The sequence below is a fragment of the Leptidea sinapis genome, chromosome 22, assembly GCF_905404315.1.
Source record: "Leptidea sinapis chromosome 22, ilLepSina1.1, whole genome shotgun sequence".
NCBI lineage: Eukaryota > Metazoa > Arthropoda > Insecta > Lepidoptera > Pieridae > Leptidea > Leptidea sinapis.
In genome coordinates, this window is record NC_066286.1 from 12,120,580 (window position 1) to 12,138,097 (window position 17,518).

Genomic DNA, 17,518 nt, shown 5'->3' on the forward strand with positions numbered 1-17,518 from the left:
TTTTATAGGCAGCCTATCGTTGCGACTGGATGAGAGCTGGCGAGCTGAGCATTGCGGCCAATTTTTTTAGGCAAACTCTCGCGAATACATGAAATACTCCTTCAACGTCGCATTTAAAATTAGTTTAATCAATAAAACACAAATGTCTGCAGAATCGAGCAGTGGGATCACGTACTATTAGCATAAATTTAATTATAATATAAAAGTAACTAATTACGTAGACAAATAGACTCGTCTACACTGCAGTCTGTTCATACCTTGTTATTATTCTGTGTATGAAATAAATAAGAGCAAGTATGGTTTTGTATTATATTTATTTATAAATTACAATATTTACATAGGTCCGATATCAACAGCGGGGCTGGGGTCAATGATGTTAACGTTGATGGGTTCGGGGTTGATGGCAATGGTGTCGATGGGGTTGAAGCTGTCGACGGGGAGTACTGGGGTCTCGGGCTCTAGGACACCAGTTTCTACCTCGAGCTCGGGGCTCGGCACTACCCCAACTGGTGAAGGAACAATGATTTGTGCGGGCTCATCGGTAACCTGTATTTAAGATAAAATAATTTTATTTGTTTCGTTTGGACTTTGAGAAGAAAATATATGAATATTAGTCGCACTTTTGTAAAGTTACCAAAGTCATATAGCCTAGTTGTAACACCACTGAAGTAATATTGTTCCAAGGTGTAACACGAATTTACGTGTATGACGAAAAACGTCATACATTTGAATATCCATGGTTATAGCCACGTCCTATTGAGGGTCGTTCGTTTCCTAAAGCAAGTCTGATAGCTTTTGTCATCATAAACATCAGGTTTATATATTTATTAAAAATTTTATATAAAAATAAAATATTTGCATGAAACCCTTATTAATTTGAAATGTGTGTATATTAATGCTGTACTCATAACTCTTAACAATTTTTCGTGATTTATTTATTTCATCATCATCAGCCGGAAGACTTCCACTGCTGGACAAAGGCCTCTCCCAAAGATCTCCACGCCGATCGGTCCTGCACTACCCTCATCCAATGTATTCCGGTGATCTTGACCAGATCGTCGTTCCATCCTATGGGGGAGGGGGGCTACCAACATTGCGTCTTCCGGTACGTGGTCGCCATTCGAGGAGTTTACTGCCTATGTGCCATATTTCTTTTACTGTCTTTTCCTAGCTATTTACTTTGCATAGATTGCATAAATATTGTGTAAAATACTGAAGCTTGAAAAAAGTGCCCATGTTTTGTTACCACTTGTTCTCATAAAACTAATTTATTACCTAAATAAATAAATAATTTTCTTTTACCTGTTGAGTCTTCTTGTTGACGTTGACTATGACCTGCACCAGGGGGCTGGTGAAGACCGGAGGGGCGGGGGCAGCGACCTCTGGTGCGATTGGCAGGAGGACCTCAGCGGGGAGAGGGACCGCAATGTTTTCCTGTAATGTATAATTTAAGACTTGCGTTTTTGCGCGACCTTGACCTTGGACATCAGTTCATCATATCATTCACACATGTAATAAAAATGTAACGATGCAATGCCGTGTCTGATGTAATATTATATATTTAAAAAAATCAATTTAAATATTAATTCTAGTTTATTTTATTTTTTTGCACGCTATACTCATCTTTATAAGAAAGAAAGAGAAAATAAGTACTAATATGTCCTGTCTAAGACCCGGGGACCCAAAGCGGGGAGGAGAGGATCCTCCCCGCTTTGCTGGATACGATAACGAGAGGAGATAAGCCGCGAAGCTGTCAGGTTATTTCTACCAGAGCGGAGAGGACATGTGAGCTGTGTTTATAGCAACGCTTGCGGGTGTGCGAGGCGCGGGGAGAAGGCAGCGGGGTAAAGGGCATTCTCGCTCGCTTGATCGCTCGACGCGCCACAAAATACTATAGACAATTGGGACATCTCCTATCCCCTCTGCTTGAACTTTTTATCAAAATACATCTCCTCTCCGGTTTGGTGGATACTGGGCCTAATAGATACATAGCTTACATTGCTACTTACGTTTGCAAATACTTTTGGCATAATGTAATATTTGATTGGTGTAGTTGGAGGTTGTGGAAGAGTTTCTACATTTAGATATAATCGATTGATATTGCTAGTGCGGTAAGATCATTGTAGTGTTTGATAAGCGTAACAATAACTGTTATTTTAATCTTCGATGCGTTAGGACCGATATTGACACATGTAGATAGATCAGAAACGAAAGAACTCCAAATCCTGGGTGAAATAGTTGGAGTCAAGTGTTTTTTAATAAGATATGGAAGTGAAAACGTGTTATAGCTGTATTATTGAACGTTTTTTTTAAACTTACATTTATTTTCAAAATATACATCTTTTATTTTTTGTAAATACCAAAGTTTACGTTTGTTTTTGAAATTAAATAAACGTTGCTTGCGGTGGCGTCGTGTGCCGGGTCGTCTCCTTCCCTCAAATTTGTGCGAAGGGATCGATGGCTGGTTCATGCGTCAACTCAATGAATCATTGTATTTGTTGGATGCAATTACTAACTGTGACAGTAATCACGACCAACATGTTCACGAAGCATCCTTACACAAACAATGAGTTCAAGCTTAAAAGGTTGATAATTTATATTTATACAGATAATTATTTATTACTTTTTATGAAATAATTTATATTATTTAAACATGACACATATATAGAATGCAGCACCTTACAAACTAATTTGTTTTGTATATCACAGCCATCGTAAAATACTCTTGAAAAGAGTGGCCGTTGAGTTTCTTGTATCACGAGCTCAACTTTTTACGAACATAATATGGTAAATTCAGTAATTTATAAGAAATATTTGTAGTGATGATTCCAAATGGCTTAGTTTAAGCTTATTTGAATTAAGTTTATTTGACTTTGACTTTGACGTGTACTCACGATTTGGTGACCAGCCCAGAGCGCGTGCATGTATTCGTTGAGGGCGTGTTCCAAGTATGGGACGAAGGCGGGGTTTGTGTGAGGGTTGGAGAGAGCAGCGTCCAGCTCCTGGAGGGTCCACGTTGATGTCATGGTGGTGGCGGCTCCCACAGCCAAGATAGCGGCGAAAACAGCGAAGAATTTCATTTTGATTATGTCTACAATGAGCATATTAATTCATTATTTGTTTATGGCAATAATCGAGCGATCCAGTATTAACGCGATGATAAATAGGACCGATCTTAATGCGTTAGCATCATGTAAGCAGGGGCGTGCATACCATATAGGCAATTAGGCAGTGCCTACCTCGGTAAAAAACTACATAAATTTAGAACTAATATTAAAGTTGATTTACTTTAATTTGGTTCCGTAATTTATTACAAAAAATTTACTGAACACCCACTCATAATTTTTTTCCTTAGGCTAGATTCTAAATACCTACCTACGGTAGGCAGCCTCTAGATTCGATATACAATTTCAATATTTAGAACTCAAAACCTAATACTGTCAAACTAAAGCGCAACCACGACTAGTGAAATCTAGAATGCCTACCTTGCTAGAAAACCAATGCACGCCCCTGCATGTAAGCTATTTATAACGTAGCGGACCGAAATACGGTGAACTTAAATATGGAATTATTTAATGTGGTCTCATGTATCGAATTACACAGGAACTTCTATTATTGTAACGAGAACGTAATTAAATATATCCATATGTATACACAAGTCATTATAATAATTTTATTATAAAAAATGCTATATATAAATCTAGCGTTCTTTAATAAAAAAAAATATTTGCAATGCTCTCAATTACATACTAGATTTATTTTAAAAGTTCTTACAGCACGGCAGGCTACTCGTACCAACAAAAAAATGTTAGTAATTAAGCATTGCCAACCAAACTGACATAAAGGAACATCTGCTTATATTAGTCAAGATTAACATAAAAACATAATGTTACATAATGCTATCGTGGATTTTAATTAAGCATTTCTAATGTACTGCATGAATTAACAGTCTGAATTTTGAGTAATATAACAAAAATTATAATATTATATTATAGTACACACTTACCAATTAACCACACAACTGACAAATACCAAAAAAGGATTTCTTATATACTATTAGAATTATTTTATCTCTATTTTACTACATTTGTTATCAAATGCTATATCTCAGAATATCTGAATGAAATATAGTGCCAGGGATTATATAGTATTGACGCTCAGTCCCATCTAAGCAACACGAGGTCGAAGCGGAGTAACATGATTCAATATGAATGAAACAATTAAAACTTTAGCACTTGGCTCATTATCAATATCAAATACAGTACTGTAAGGGCGATGGGATCCGGAGGGACGGTGATTTGAAGAAATATTATCATTTTCATCAGCTTTATTTCAAATTCAAATATTTTTTTCAAAATAAGATGTGATATCACTTAATGAAAGTCAAAAATTCCAAAAAGAATGCCTCAGACCTGAGAATAATGGGCGCAACAAACTCAGCGGGCTTCTTTTTTTTTATATAAAAATATCGTTATAATGTGAAATCGTACAATAAATTAAAATATGTTTACAAAATAATATTGTACAATTAAACTTATTATTTAATAGTCTGAGGGCGGTCACCCTATTCCCAATCTGTGGTATCATTGAGAAAGTCATTTATGTTATAGTATCCTTTACCAAACAAACGTTTTTTAACAATGCTATTGAATAACATAATACTTTTGTTTTGAACATTTTCTAGGATCTGGTTGTAAATGCATTTACATCGCCCCACAAAAGACTTACTAACTCGACTTTCTTACACCATTTTTTAGTAGGCATTATAAGTTTATGTCTGTTCCTGGTGTTAACATTATGGTTATGACAGTTTCTAGCAAATTTATTTTCATTTCATTTCATTAAGAAGATTCCACTATGAATTGTCTACATAATCTGTGTCACAGACATAAGCTAGTTGATAACTTTGCTTGATACAAAACTGAATTAACGACATAAAATACATCAAAGAGAAACAGATCAATATTCAAATATTGCGATATAATATTATTTATATATTGGATGGCAGTATTGATATATTTCATCGCAAATAATCTGCAAAATTTTCCTAAGATCTTTTCCAAACATATTTTCTCTAGAGATTTTTCCTTAATATTAACCTATAAATGATTCTCCCACTCAGAGACAGCTGTCAATTGGGAGCAAATTTTCCGTAAGCGTTGTCAAATATAGTATTTCAGACGTAAAATAAAGTGGGAAAGAAGTCAATCGTGAAAGAAAATCCGTAATGTTTAGGGCTTTTACACACGTACGATAATATTCTATAATCGATCTAATTGTCGGAACGTCTAGTTGGTATAGATGATTGTGAAAAATCCATTTTTCATTTTTAATTATATAATTTTTTTGCTTTACTTGTAGAAAATTTATTCAAGCGAAAATTACTTTGAGCAGCTTGAGCTTATCGAGTCAACAGCTCCTGAATATACCATTTATATATAAATGAAAGTATCTGGTTGTATATAAATATAATAATATTTGTTTAATGGACATAATATATTTGTATTGGACTTCGACCTTAGGTTTGAAATTCAACCATAACTAACTACATCCGAGTAACAACTTTTGAATCCTAAATTTTGATGTAAATCAGTCCTAAAACTAATATCTATCCAAAAATTTATAAAATGTAATTGATATGTTTTTATCATCCATTTATATTTTATTACATTATCTATAAGAAAATAAAAATGTGCCGTTTTATTATTGTACCTGCAACATTGTTATAATGATTTCCCTTACCATTTGTTAATTTAATTGTAATTACTATTTAAGTGAGATTACTATTTTGGTGTTCGTTGAAAATGTTTGATGAATTAAAAATAAATGCCAAGAAGAAAAAGAACTACATATTTTATTCAAATTCAAATGTTTTTATTTAAAATAGAATGTGACATCACTTATTGCAAGTCATAAACTACCACCCATTCCAAAATGAATGCCTCAGACCTGAGAAGAATGGGCGCAACAAACACAGCGGGCTTTTTTTTTTCATCGAAAAAATGTTTACAATGTAATATTGTACAATTAAACTTATTATTTAAGGCGCTATAGTCCTAAAAAGTAACATTTTCGAAAATCTACTTAAAATACTTCTACAAATTTTGACATGTTTATCTTCATTTCTTTATCTAAATTATTGCAGCTTCGAAAACACGATTACGAAAAAAAATCTCGATAGATTTATTTTTTGTAAAATGGCTTTTTTATATGAATTGTTTTATATTATCATTAAACTATGATGGCTATAAACACAAAACTTATTTTACTTGATAATTTATTAGTATTTATAAATATTCACCGTGGGTTTTATCAATTCGCTTTGTGAATTATTTTTTATTATTTTTTTTCGTAATAAACCAAACGCGGCGCCTTGGTTGCATGCTCGCTCATGCCAGCAGTACGAGTACGCCCGTGACCACTGTCAAGGACGGTATTGTGTTCGTTTCTCTCGGGCTCACATTACGTAAGATTTTAGCAAACAAGTACAAATCGGAAATCATACAAAAAAAATAATGATGATGCGACAGCATATTTGTTAAAATATATAGGTAAATGGAAGTCAGAAAGTTGTAAAATAAAATGAACGTAATATTATTTTGAATATTATGCCACGCGGGATTTTTGTATGTATGTACTTTAGGGAAGTTAGATACATCCAAGATGGCCGCCGCACAAAATTATGATTTCATCAATATGGACATCGTATCCAAGGTTTTCGAGGGTGCTGAGAACGAATTTGGGATCATTTTTGAAATCCAAGATGGCCGCCGCACAAAATTATGATTTTAACAATATGGATATCGTGTCCGAGGTTCTCGAGGGTGCAGAGAACGAATTTGGCATAATTTTTGAAATCCAAGATGGCCGCCGCGCAAAATTATGATTTCAACAATATGGGTATCGTATCCGAGGTTCTCGAGGGTGCAGAGAATGAATTTGGGATCATTTTTGAAACCCAAGATGGCCGCCGCGCAAAATTATGATTTCATCAATATGGGTATCGTATCCGAGGTTCTCGAGGGTGCCGAGAACGAATTTTGGTTCATGTTTGAAATCCAAGATGGCCACCCCACAAAATTATGTATTATATTATTATGTGTGTTACCTTTGAGCCACCTGAAGTTTGTGGAGGATCTCCTTAGTAAAAACCCAAGTCTCAGCCCCATACGTAAGCACTGGCAAGATGCACTGGTCGTGAATACGAGCTTTTTGGTCGGCACTGATTTTCATGTTAAACGCGAACTTGAGTTTCGAGTAAACTGCCCACGCCAGTCTTATGCGCCTGTCAATTTCGTTAGCCTGATTGTCCTTTCCCATTACGACCCTTGACCAAGGTATTTTCGATGAAAGTGCCATTTACGCTGATGTTTGCGGTACCATTTAGGATGTTGGTCATGATCTTGATTTTGTCGAGGTTCATTTCTAAGCCACACTGCTCAGATGCTTGATTGAGATCCTGTATCATAACTTGAAGGTCATCCGGGTTGTCCGCAAAAAGTACTATGTCATCCGCAAATCGTAGGTTACTCAGTCTCTTGCCCTCTATATTATGCCACGTTCTTCCCAATCCAACTTCTTGAAAATGTCCTCCAGTACTAGGGTGAACAGTTTTGGAGAGAGTGTATCTCCCTGTCTAACTCCTCTCTGAATCTTGACAGTTTGAGTTTCTAGTGGTAAGTTAACCTTTAAAGTTGCATTGTTGTAGATATTTTTTATGAGGTTAGTGTTACGGTGATCAATACGGGCGTTCTGAAGGGACTGAACCACTGCCCAAGTTTCGATGCTTGTGTGGTAAAGGTAAAAACCTTTACCACACAAACGTTTATTACATAAGATGATCTATATTTAAATGTTGATCCGGAGTTTTCCCCGAGCAATATACTTTAAGCAAGTTGATCAGGCTATCAATCATATATTTTTCACCGTCATCATTATCACTTTGGCCTGAATAAAACAAACAAAATAGCCCTTATGGCTTTGTACTAAAACTCTCATCGAGTAAGCAACCTCGCGCCAAACTTTTTCCAAAGCTAATCAATCATCCAAAAATTGTATCGTATTCGCTTAAAACGATGTTGTACCTAATATAGATAAAAACATGGCAAAAATCATAAGTAACTCTGTTCTGTAAAGATATCTAATATTTTGATATTCCAAGATCTCCAAGCGCAAACTATAGACTAAATCTAAATTGGCCCACCGCGTTAAAACCGGAAAGCAGCAATAAACAAATTTGCCTCCAATTTACAGAATTTATGTTCTCATGTAAGTGACGACTGTCTTAATGAGAATTAAATTTCTTTAAACCGAAACCGAAAATGTATTGGACGGGCTCTCCAATATGCGGGTGAAAAAGTTATGTGAGACTATTACTAACGTCGTTTAGCGCGCTGTAAAAATGTATGAAAGTAAATTTCTAGCGTATTCTTTATTTGTGTTATGACTATTGAATATTTTTACCAAAAAGAATACTATCCAGTTATAATTCAAATATTGTGTGATAGCTAATCAAACAATAATCTTTCTTAAATTTGCTTACTACCTCGTACGTGTAGGATAATTTTGTACTCAGTTGTATTGAGGCTCTCGGCGTCGCCTCGCACCTAAGAATTACACCTTCGTTAAGAATCGGAATCAGTCTCCCCTCAGTAAGCAATAAATTGTTATTATTATTATTTAATTAAACCATGAGTTCGGAAAAGTACCATGGAAATAGAGACAACACATGCTGATTTGTGGAAGTAATACCTGCTTAACTAAACTTCTTATTGTTCATTTAATATTTTGTTCAAAGTCAAAGTCAAATATACTTTATTCAATAAGGTAGAAATTTCCGCTCTACAAGAAATTCAAGGACCAGTCTAAAATACTATATTTGATTTAAAAAATCAAATAGCGTGGGCTTTAATAGACATAACAAATAAGTTTTTAAAGTGATTCCAATAAGTGAATCGTGTTCAGCAATGTGTTCAAAGTTAATATAGCCTTACCACCAAATAGGTTTTGAATATATTGAACGTCACTCAAAAATCTATTTACATCATACGCCAATAATGTCATAATATCTTAATAATCTAAATCTATGTACATTATATTACAAATTATACTAATATTATGGCCTTTCTATTCGTGAAAAACCACTTTTCATCAAGGCAAATCAGATACGCACATGCCAAACCGAAGCCAACGAAAGATATTAATCCCAGGAGGGTTTTTAAAGTTTATAGATACGACGGTATTAAGACGACAGGTGCTCCCAAGATGCAGTCCTATGACCTCGACGTAAACACTTGTGGCAAAATGGTACTTGACGCTCTCATAAAACTAAAAGACATGGATCCGTCATTGGCCTTCCGACGTTCCTGTCGAGAAGGTATTTGTGGCTCCTGTGCAATTAATCTCCAAGGTAATAACTGTCTTGCATGTATAACAGAAATCCCACCAGACAAAACCATTACAATTCTCCCAATACCTCACATGTACGTCATCAGAGATCTGGTTGTGGATATGACACATTTTTTCAACGCATACAACTACATTCGCCCTTATTTGATCCGTAAATCTAAGGAGCCATTTGGTGAACACCAATACGCACAGAGTATAGAAGACAATGCGAAACTTACAGGATTGTATGAATGCGTGCTTTGTGCATGCTGTTCTACTGCTTGTCCAAGCTATTGGTGGAATGGAAGAAGGTTTTTAGGACCAGCTGCATTACTCCATGCATATAGATGGGTTATAGATTCAAGAGATGAGGATACTAACTCGAGGTTGTTTGATCTAAGAGATGACTTCGCAGCGTTTAGATGCCACACTATTATGAACTGTACTCTCGCCTGTCCAAAAGGACTACATCCGGCACTATACATCGCGCAACTCAAGAGATTGATATCAAATGTGGACAAGAAACCTGCACCGGGTATTGATACTTTAAAACACTTTTCGGGGAAATCTTCGGACTCTTCATCAGGCTCTTGTAAATGCTAAATAATGGTGATATTTTTAATTAAACGAGAATGTGTTCTGAATAAAGCTTCATTTAAGTGTTTTTAAATTAACTGGTACATCATACAAACACTTAAACCCTGGATATCGTGCCATTAGCTATAAATAGTATAACTTTTTGATACAAACCTGATCTATGCAAACAAAAGCTCCAACCAAGTTTGTATAATACGAGTATATTAAATGGAATAACCGTGTTTCCCAGTATATTTCCCAATTTCAATCAAACAGATTCGGCCATGAAACTTGTGATTGAACATGTAGATACATTCTCTCCTCGCCAAGTACGATCCATCATTGAATTGATAAATTGAATGGACGTGACGCTACCAACTTTGCCTTATAAAGTAATTGTGTATACAACCTGATTTCAACCCTACCGGAGGTGAATTAGTTCTAAGATCCATTGGCAATGTAAAATAAGAGCAAGATTAATGCTGGAACCAATGTTCGTGAGATGAACAGTGGCCCGATTTAGGTTTCTGTCCATAGTACCCTGAGCTCGTAAGTTAAAATCTGTTAGGTCGTTTTTCTTGTGATTATCAATTTAAGTCACTCATTCTTCGAAAATCGCTAAAGTATGAGACGAAACATGACATAGTTAAGATTTTTAGAATTAGAGTTTTTTCGTATGTAATGTGCTGCTACTTGTTTGCTTGCTTCGAGGCGTTATAAGGTTGACAACGCTCTTGACGTGATTCTTCTGGAGTCACAAGAGAGTATAAGCTGCGGTGACTTACCATCAATGCCTCTTTGGTCGGACAAACAAAAAAATTTGGAAATTCTGTTACCAAAAGAAAGCCACGTTATTTGTGAGTGTAACGCTATTTACTAACCCAAAAAAGAAAAACTAGTCAGATTTGCAAATTAGTCGGAGAAAGAATGTTTGGACGAAAGCGTTTCTAATTACGTTGCCTTAACGATGAGAGTTATATGATTATTTTGCATAACAACATAATAATATGTGCATGTGGCATTTGAAGCGAAAAGTAATATGGTTACTCTGGTAAATGCGGACAAAGTCCTAAGTAACAGGTAGTATTACATAAAATAAAAGTAAAAGCTTAGTTATATAACTAAATTATAAATGGTGCCATAAATAATTTAATATAATGAATGAATAACCAGGTATTGTTTACTAAGTAGATTCTGAGGAACAGAATTACCAGAAAGATCGTCAACAGACTGAGTTTAGTAATCTAAATGTTTTATGATTGCTATTTGAGTTGATGTAAATTTTGTTATATATTTAACCAAAAAATCGTTTAAAAATTTTATCAGAAAAAACATGGTGTAACATAACTCAATTATTCAGCGGGCGACACCAAACGTTAATAGGTAGGTATCGCTATAAAAATAACCCGTATCGGGAGACCGTTATGGGTACATGTACCCAAACGGTCTGAAATCGGAAACCCTTCGCTGTTGGTAACGTTCTGTTCGTTTCCCTCGTGCGGTCGTTGAGAGCGAGGTCGATACGTAATACACACAGTAATGGCATTACACACAGTTTTGCCGCTTTTTACTGGCTAGACTATCCTGTTATATTCTTGTCTTACATTGACTTTTCTTTATACAACAGGACGACAAACGAGGGTCTTCTGGTTGTTAGTAATTACCACCGCCTACACTTTAATGCAACACCGGATGAATCACAGGAGCTTTGCCGGTCTTTGCCTTTGCCAGGTTGCAGTACGCTTTTCTTTTTAAGGAACCTATGTCGTATCAACTTGGGAAAAAAAGTGCAGCGAGGTCATTCCATATTCCATACGGGTAAGAAAGGGCAAACCACCCAGAACCAATGACCAGAGATTGGAACTTGTGGACACTACGGTCTTTTTAGGTATCACGTTAGACGAAAAGCTTCAGTGGGATCCACATATTGCGCAACTAGCAGATAGACTCAGGTCTGCGGCGTGAATTACACGAATGTTGAGACCGCTAGTTTAGTATACTTCAGATATTTTCACACAATCCGTACAGTATTTTACTGTGTAAAAGACTGCTAGGAGAGTTTCTTGTGCCGTTTCTTCTCTCTCAGAGCGCCATTTATTTCCGAAGCGGTTGGAGCGTTAGAAATGACATCCAAGAAGAATTCTAAAGGAATCGATTTTGAGAAAATAAATGCCGTATATGCCTTTTTATGCCCTTCGATGGAGTGCCACACATCTAGATAGTAATGATGATATTAATTATTATGTTTGTGGCGTTAGTTTTTCTGATCACTCCGTTACTTACACCATGCATGCTTACCAACATAATCATAAAATAAAAGGATATGAGTAAAACAGGGCTAACCAGTAACAGGCCAGCAATGGTAATTCCTCTACTTGCAGTGGTGATCACTTTCTATCAGGTGAGCCGTCCGCTTGTTTAATCTCTCAATATCATCCTTTATCCTTTTTTAGTTAGTTAATATAAACCTTAAAATATTGAGCGTTATTCTAGGAATAAACTAAGATTTATTAATATTGCTGTCATTCATGGCACAGTTTTTTATCAGCAAGTCCAAGTAGCACCTACTGATTAATTAAGATGATAAATGATCAAACAGACTCGAGCGAAAATTCCCTATTCGGGGCTGAAAGCGTCAAGGAAATTTGTAAATATTACTGTAATCTTTTGCAATTATATTTTGAAAAATATTATCAAATTCAGAAGCAGCAATTAAAGTCGTTATTGACGTTACGTTTTCGTTTTTCGTTTGAAGACACCTTTACGGTTTGAATAAAATACGTTAATCAACCCCGATGAGCTCGTAAACTCTAAACATAAGCGAATGTGCTCCCTATTTACGGGATTGTGTGGTTGGGGTACACTTTTTCCCGGGATAGCTATCACTCCTAAGCCGTTTTAACGCAGTATGATTAACAACATTAAATGAATAATTAAAGCTATTTGTTTATCATTATTTCTAGTCTTATGTTACTAGTTAGATACCATTCAAATAATTTATTATTAAATATTAATGGGCAGGGCACATAGCTCGACGGGCTAGATGGCCGTTGGGGCATTAAATTCGTCGAATGGCGACCACGTACCGGAAGTCGTAGTGTTGGTAGGTCCCTCACAAGATGGACCGACGATAGGTTGGATGAGGCTAGGGCAGGACTGATCGTCATGGCGATCTTTGGGCGAGGCCTTTGTCCAGCAGCGGACGTGTTTCGGCTATTAATATTTATATCGCAAGGCCTGCTCGGAATCTATGATTATATGATCTGATCGTTTGGCGTTGAGACGTCGCTTTATTGTGTGTCTTATATCGCATTTATCATGGCTAGAGTCCCGAAAAGCTAGACCTGATTCGGTTCACCGAATTGCATCATCACATCACATCATCCTCAACAAATGTACAACGAAACTATGGAATGAACGTACTTGTGTGATGTTTTCAAGTCGATACGCTGAGGTAACCTACCTAAAAGGCCGGTAATGCTTCTGTTATTGCAAGAGAGTAAATATGTAGCAGTGATCACTTATTTCTCGTTGTACACCATAATAAAACAAAATGTAACCACTTTAAAATAACTTCCCTCCTAAATAGCTGTCTACCGTCAGTTTTACCCCATTCTCTACCATAAGTAAGCGTATGAACCAACACTGAACACGAAATAACTGTCAAATATTGTTACATTATAAATAGTTTGTAATGAAGACATATAAAGTGGTGAGAGACTATGCGCTTTGTTTTAGACCAACTCTTTCTATTAAAAACAACAGCAGCAATATCGGCATAAGAAAATATGTATGTACCAAATGTTATTCAAATATTTTTATTCAAAATCAAGTTCATTAACGTCAAAAACTACCACCCATTCAAAATAGACTGCCTCAGACCTGAGAAGAACGGGCGCAAGAAATTCAGTGGGCTTTTTTTTATAAAAATATGGATTACAATGTAATATCGTACAATTAACATTTATAATTAAAGAGTCTGAGGGTGTTCGCTTCATTTCCCAGTCTGTGGTATCATTTAGAAAAACGTTGATGCTATAGTAACCGTTCCCACACAAACGTTTTTTTAACAATTATGGGATCATATTGTAGAAGCATCTACAGCGCCCAATAAAAGACTTACTAATTCGACTTAACCGAGTAGTAGGCATTACAAGTTTATGGTTGTTCCTCCTGTTAACATTATGATTGTCACAGTTTCTAGCAATTTCCTCAATGTGCTTATGAACATATAGAACATTATCATGGATAATAATAGTCAAAATGTTTATTTATTTAAATGAAATAATGATGTAGACGTTAAATGATTCAACTGCATCGCTACTAGTATAGAATACTATCTTAACTGTCTACTTTCTAGTATATATTGAACTTTTTAGAGGGTTTCGTCTTATACCAATATTTTTAACTTGGACACAAGGATTGGAAGAGAAACGGTACCAAAAGCCTATCCTTGATCTTTTAATACAGTCAATCTTGCATTTATTAGCGACCTAAGTACTGTAACTCCATCCTTGGTGGATCCCCCTTGTTATAAAACAAATTGTGTAAGATTATTATATTTTATATTTTTAAGATAATTTATAAGTTTTGCATTAATATTTTTTTCTTAACACCTTCGATGTGTTAGGCAAATCTGAGATAGGTCTATCATTATAAAAGTCTCTGTTCCTCTCTTGTGTACCGGATATGATATGATAATAGACAGTTTGTTTATATCTGGTAAAACAAAACAAAAGTAAGCCAAGTAAGTAAACATGGAAACAACTTTACTTCTGGTATACTTCAAGAATCTGATCATGATATTGTCCCATTCTGGGTGCAAATTTGTGTTTAGTCTGCTCCGAGGTGTCACTACGTCATGTAATTTGGTGAATACAATTCTTCTTCTCTCTATAGAATTAAAAAATATATATCTCCGACTAACCCTGCAATTAAAATGTATAAATGTTATAGCAATTGCAGAGTTAGTCTTGAGGTTACTATAAATTACAGTTTAATTCACAGTATCGATTACAGTGCACTGCTACTCCATTTAGATAGTTGGAGTGGTCGTGAATTCTTCACGATAGTTCGTAGTTCGTTTCAGATGGCAAGTTGGTGCGTCGCGCTGACATCCATTTCTTTGGATATTCGCCAAGCAGCGCCAAACACTACAATTGAGAGTGAGATTAAAAGGAGAATGTCCGTCACTGCCTTTCAGTTTGTGAGCGGTCACTCGTTGCCAGTATATATTGTATATGCGAGTACCGCAACCGCACACTGAAATTCAAAAGGTACCCACTTAATCCACTTTACCTACAAGCTTGTCTAGTAATAGGTTCCTAACGCAGAATAAGTTAAACAGAAAAACCTCATTCAATACAGTGGCCGTAATGTAATTTGTTATACATACCTCGCTTGTCTGTTATTCACAAACTGATACAGGATTAATAAAAGAATACCAAATATTTTATTGTGTCATAAACTATCACAAGAAATGTGAGATATTACCCATAAAAAATAACGGCTTGTCACAAAAATTACGTTTCGATCGAATGTGATTGTCTTTGACACGCGTTTGGCGATAAATATATCCAGATATGGGATAGTTTCCTCCATAAAATAATATCCTTATCAAACGTAAACACTCATCAATTTGTAATATGCCTTCATAGTGTTAAAAATATGAGTTATTCTGTAAGCTTTCTCTCTTCTAAACGGATTTATGGAGAAATTTAGACCAAGCAGTCTAGGTATTTGTATAGTTATCGTATCGATTACCACTTCACTGCCAACCTGCTGAAATATGCTTATGTTTGATTCAAATGAACATGGAAAAGTATCTTGCAAACAAAAGTCATCATTGAATACTTGGCAAAGTTTTTAATTCAACATTCTTGTGATGCAAAAGTATGGGGTTCTATGATTAAAAAGTAAAAAAATTTGGTACATGGCCTAATATGTGGCCCCATTCGTACACTCCAGAATGCTGTATGTCATCGTCTCTTTGCCTTCATGGAAGCACTTTACGAGAAAAATTGCATATATAAGCTCTCAGGTGGAAGTGTTGCTTTGTAGAGCTTGTAGTATTGATTTGCTATCTGCTGCTGATGTGGATGGAGTAGTCCTTTACCTTCTATATCAAAGTAGCTGTAGCCGCTTCCATGATACCAATGCATTCTGTTTGGAAGACAGTGCAATGAGATATTAAGAGTCCAAGTGATGCGCCTATGTTGCCAGACTTTATTGTGCCGTCACTGAAAATATAAGACTCTCGTTTGGTCTTTAAAAATAATCTGCTTTGGAAACCAGTCACTTACCGCCAACAGCAGTGTTTCCTTTTCGATTATCTCATGTATAATTTTTGAGTGTATGAATTGATAAGTTCTCCAAAGTTAATGACTTCGTGTGATGTTTTGACTTCTAGAGGAGCCTCTCTCGATGTTGGAGCATGAACTGATTCTTAGGTGGAGGACGTGTTAACCCCTAACTCTAAGCCATGCGGTTGGGCTTTAGGTGCATTATGTATGTTGAATAATAAATCTTATCACACTAATAAACAGTATTAAAATATTCCTGTACAATATAAGACGCGGATATGCAGTAAAATGAGTTGACGCCCCTAACAATAAAATTAAAAATCCCTATAGATTATTTATATTCAAAATATAACATTACGTATAAAATGTTGTCAAAATTGTTTAGACCCCTGACTTTTTTATTCTACAAGTAAACTAAGGTCATCGGCCTGAACTCGGTCCAATAGTGGATGCTAGCTTCAGCTGTGCGGCGACTCAAACGGAAAAAACCCATAATATAATAACAATGTATTATAAAATCGTATATAAAAAAATATAAGTATAAGGTATAACCGCGTTAAAACTAATTTCCCTGGAAATTAATCCGAGTTTCAAATGGTAATTATGGTAATTAATCAAAGCAAAGTCGGATCTAAGATATCCAGCGATTAACACTAATCCCCTCCAACAAATTTATTCTCGTTGATTCTCATCACAAACTTCGAGGAATTCGTACAACTTCTATATAATATATATTAATAATAATATATATTAATACCAAAGTTTGACATAAATAATGAAGCAAAGAAAAAAAAACATTTTCTATTGCAAATAACATTTATTACTTTTACAGTGTGTTACTTTAATACATAAATATAAATCAATTTAAATTTATAAAAAGCTAATTCAAAGTGGTCTCCATTGGCTGCAATACTGTCCTTTAAGCGTTGAGGCCAGTTATCACTAGAAGCACGAACTATTTCCATGGGAAAATTCTTCACTGCCAATCGTATGTTTTAGGGACTCAAAATTATCATGGCTCCAGCGGATTTAAATCGGGACTAGACGACGGTCAGTCTCAGCTCTGAAGTCCGAAACATTCGTTTCCAACCAAGACTGTCTAGACCGAGCATTATGACCCGGTGCCGAGTCTTGCTGGAAGGACCATTCTTGGTTATTGAACAAGTTGTTGTTAAGGGGCTTCACTACCTTCTCATGAATGGTATCTTGATACAATTGTGCCGATGCATGTTTCGATACCTTTTTCACAAAAG

At 35.6% G+C, this 17,518-nt stretch overlaps 1 protein-coding gene and 1 long non-coding RNA gene across 2 annotated transcripts; one reads left to right on the forward strand and one right to left on the reverse strand.

Annotated features, from left to right (window-relative positions):
• Positions 1–301: 301 nt before the first annotated feature.
• On the reverse strand, positions 302–3,087 carry LOC126970908 (uncharacterized). Its single transcript, XR_007730721.1, has 3 exons — positions 2,895–3,087; positions 1,303–1,434; positions 302–546 (listed from the first exon to the last, which is right to left on the reverse strand). It is a non-coding gene; the product is annotated as an uncharacterized LOC126970908 (long non-coding RNA).
• A 5,955-nt stretch (positions 3,088–9,042) lies between these two features.
• Positions 9,043–10,041, forward strand: LOC126970865 (succinate dehydrogenase [ubiquinone] iron-sulfur subunit, mitochondrial-like). The gene has a single exon (XM_050817014.1). The coding sequence runs from the start codon at positions 9,118–9,120 to the stop codon at positions 9,988–9,990; it is 873 nt and encodes a 290-aa protein (XP_050672971.1). The 5' UTR covers positions 9,043–9,117; the 3' UTR covers positions 9,991–10,041.
• Positions 10,042–17,518: the final 7,477 nt, after the last annotated feature.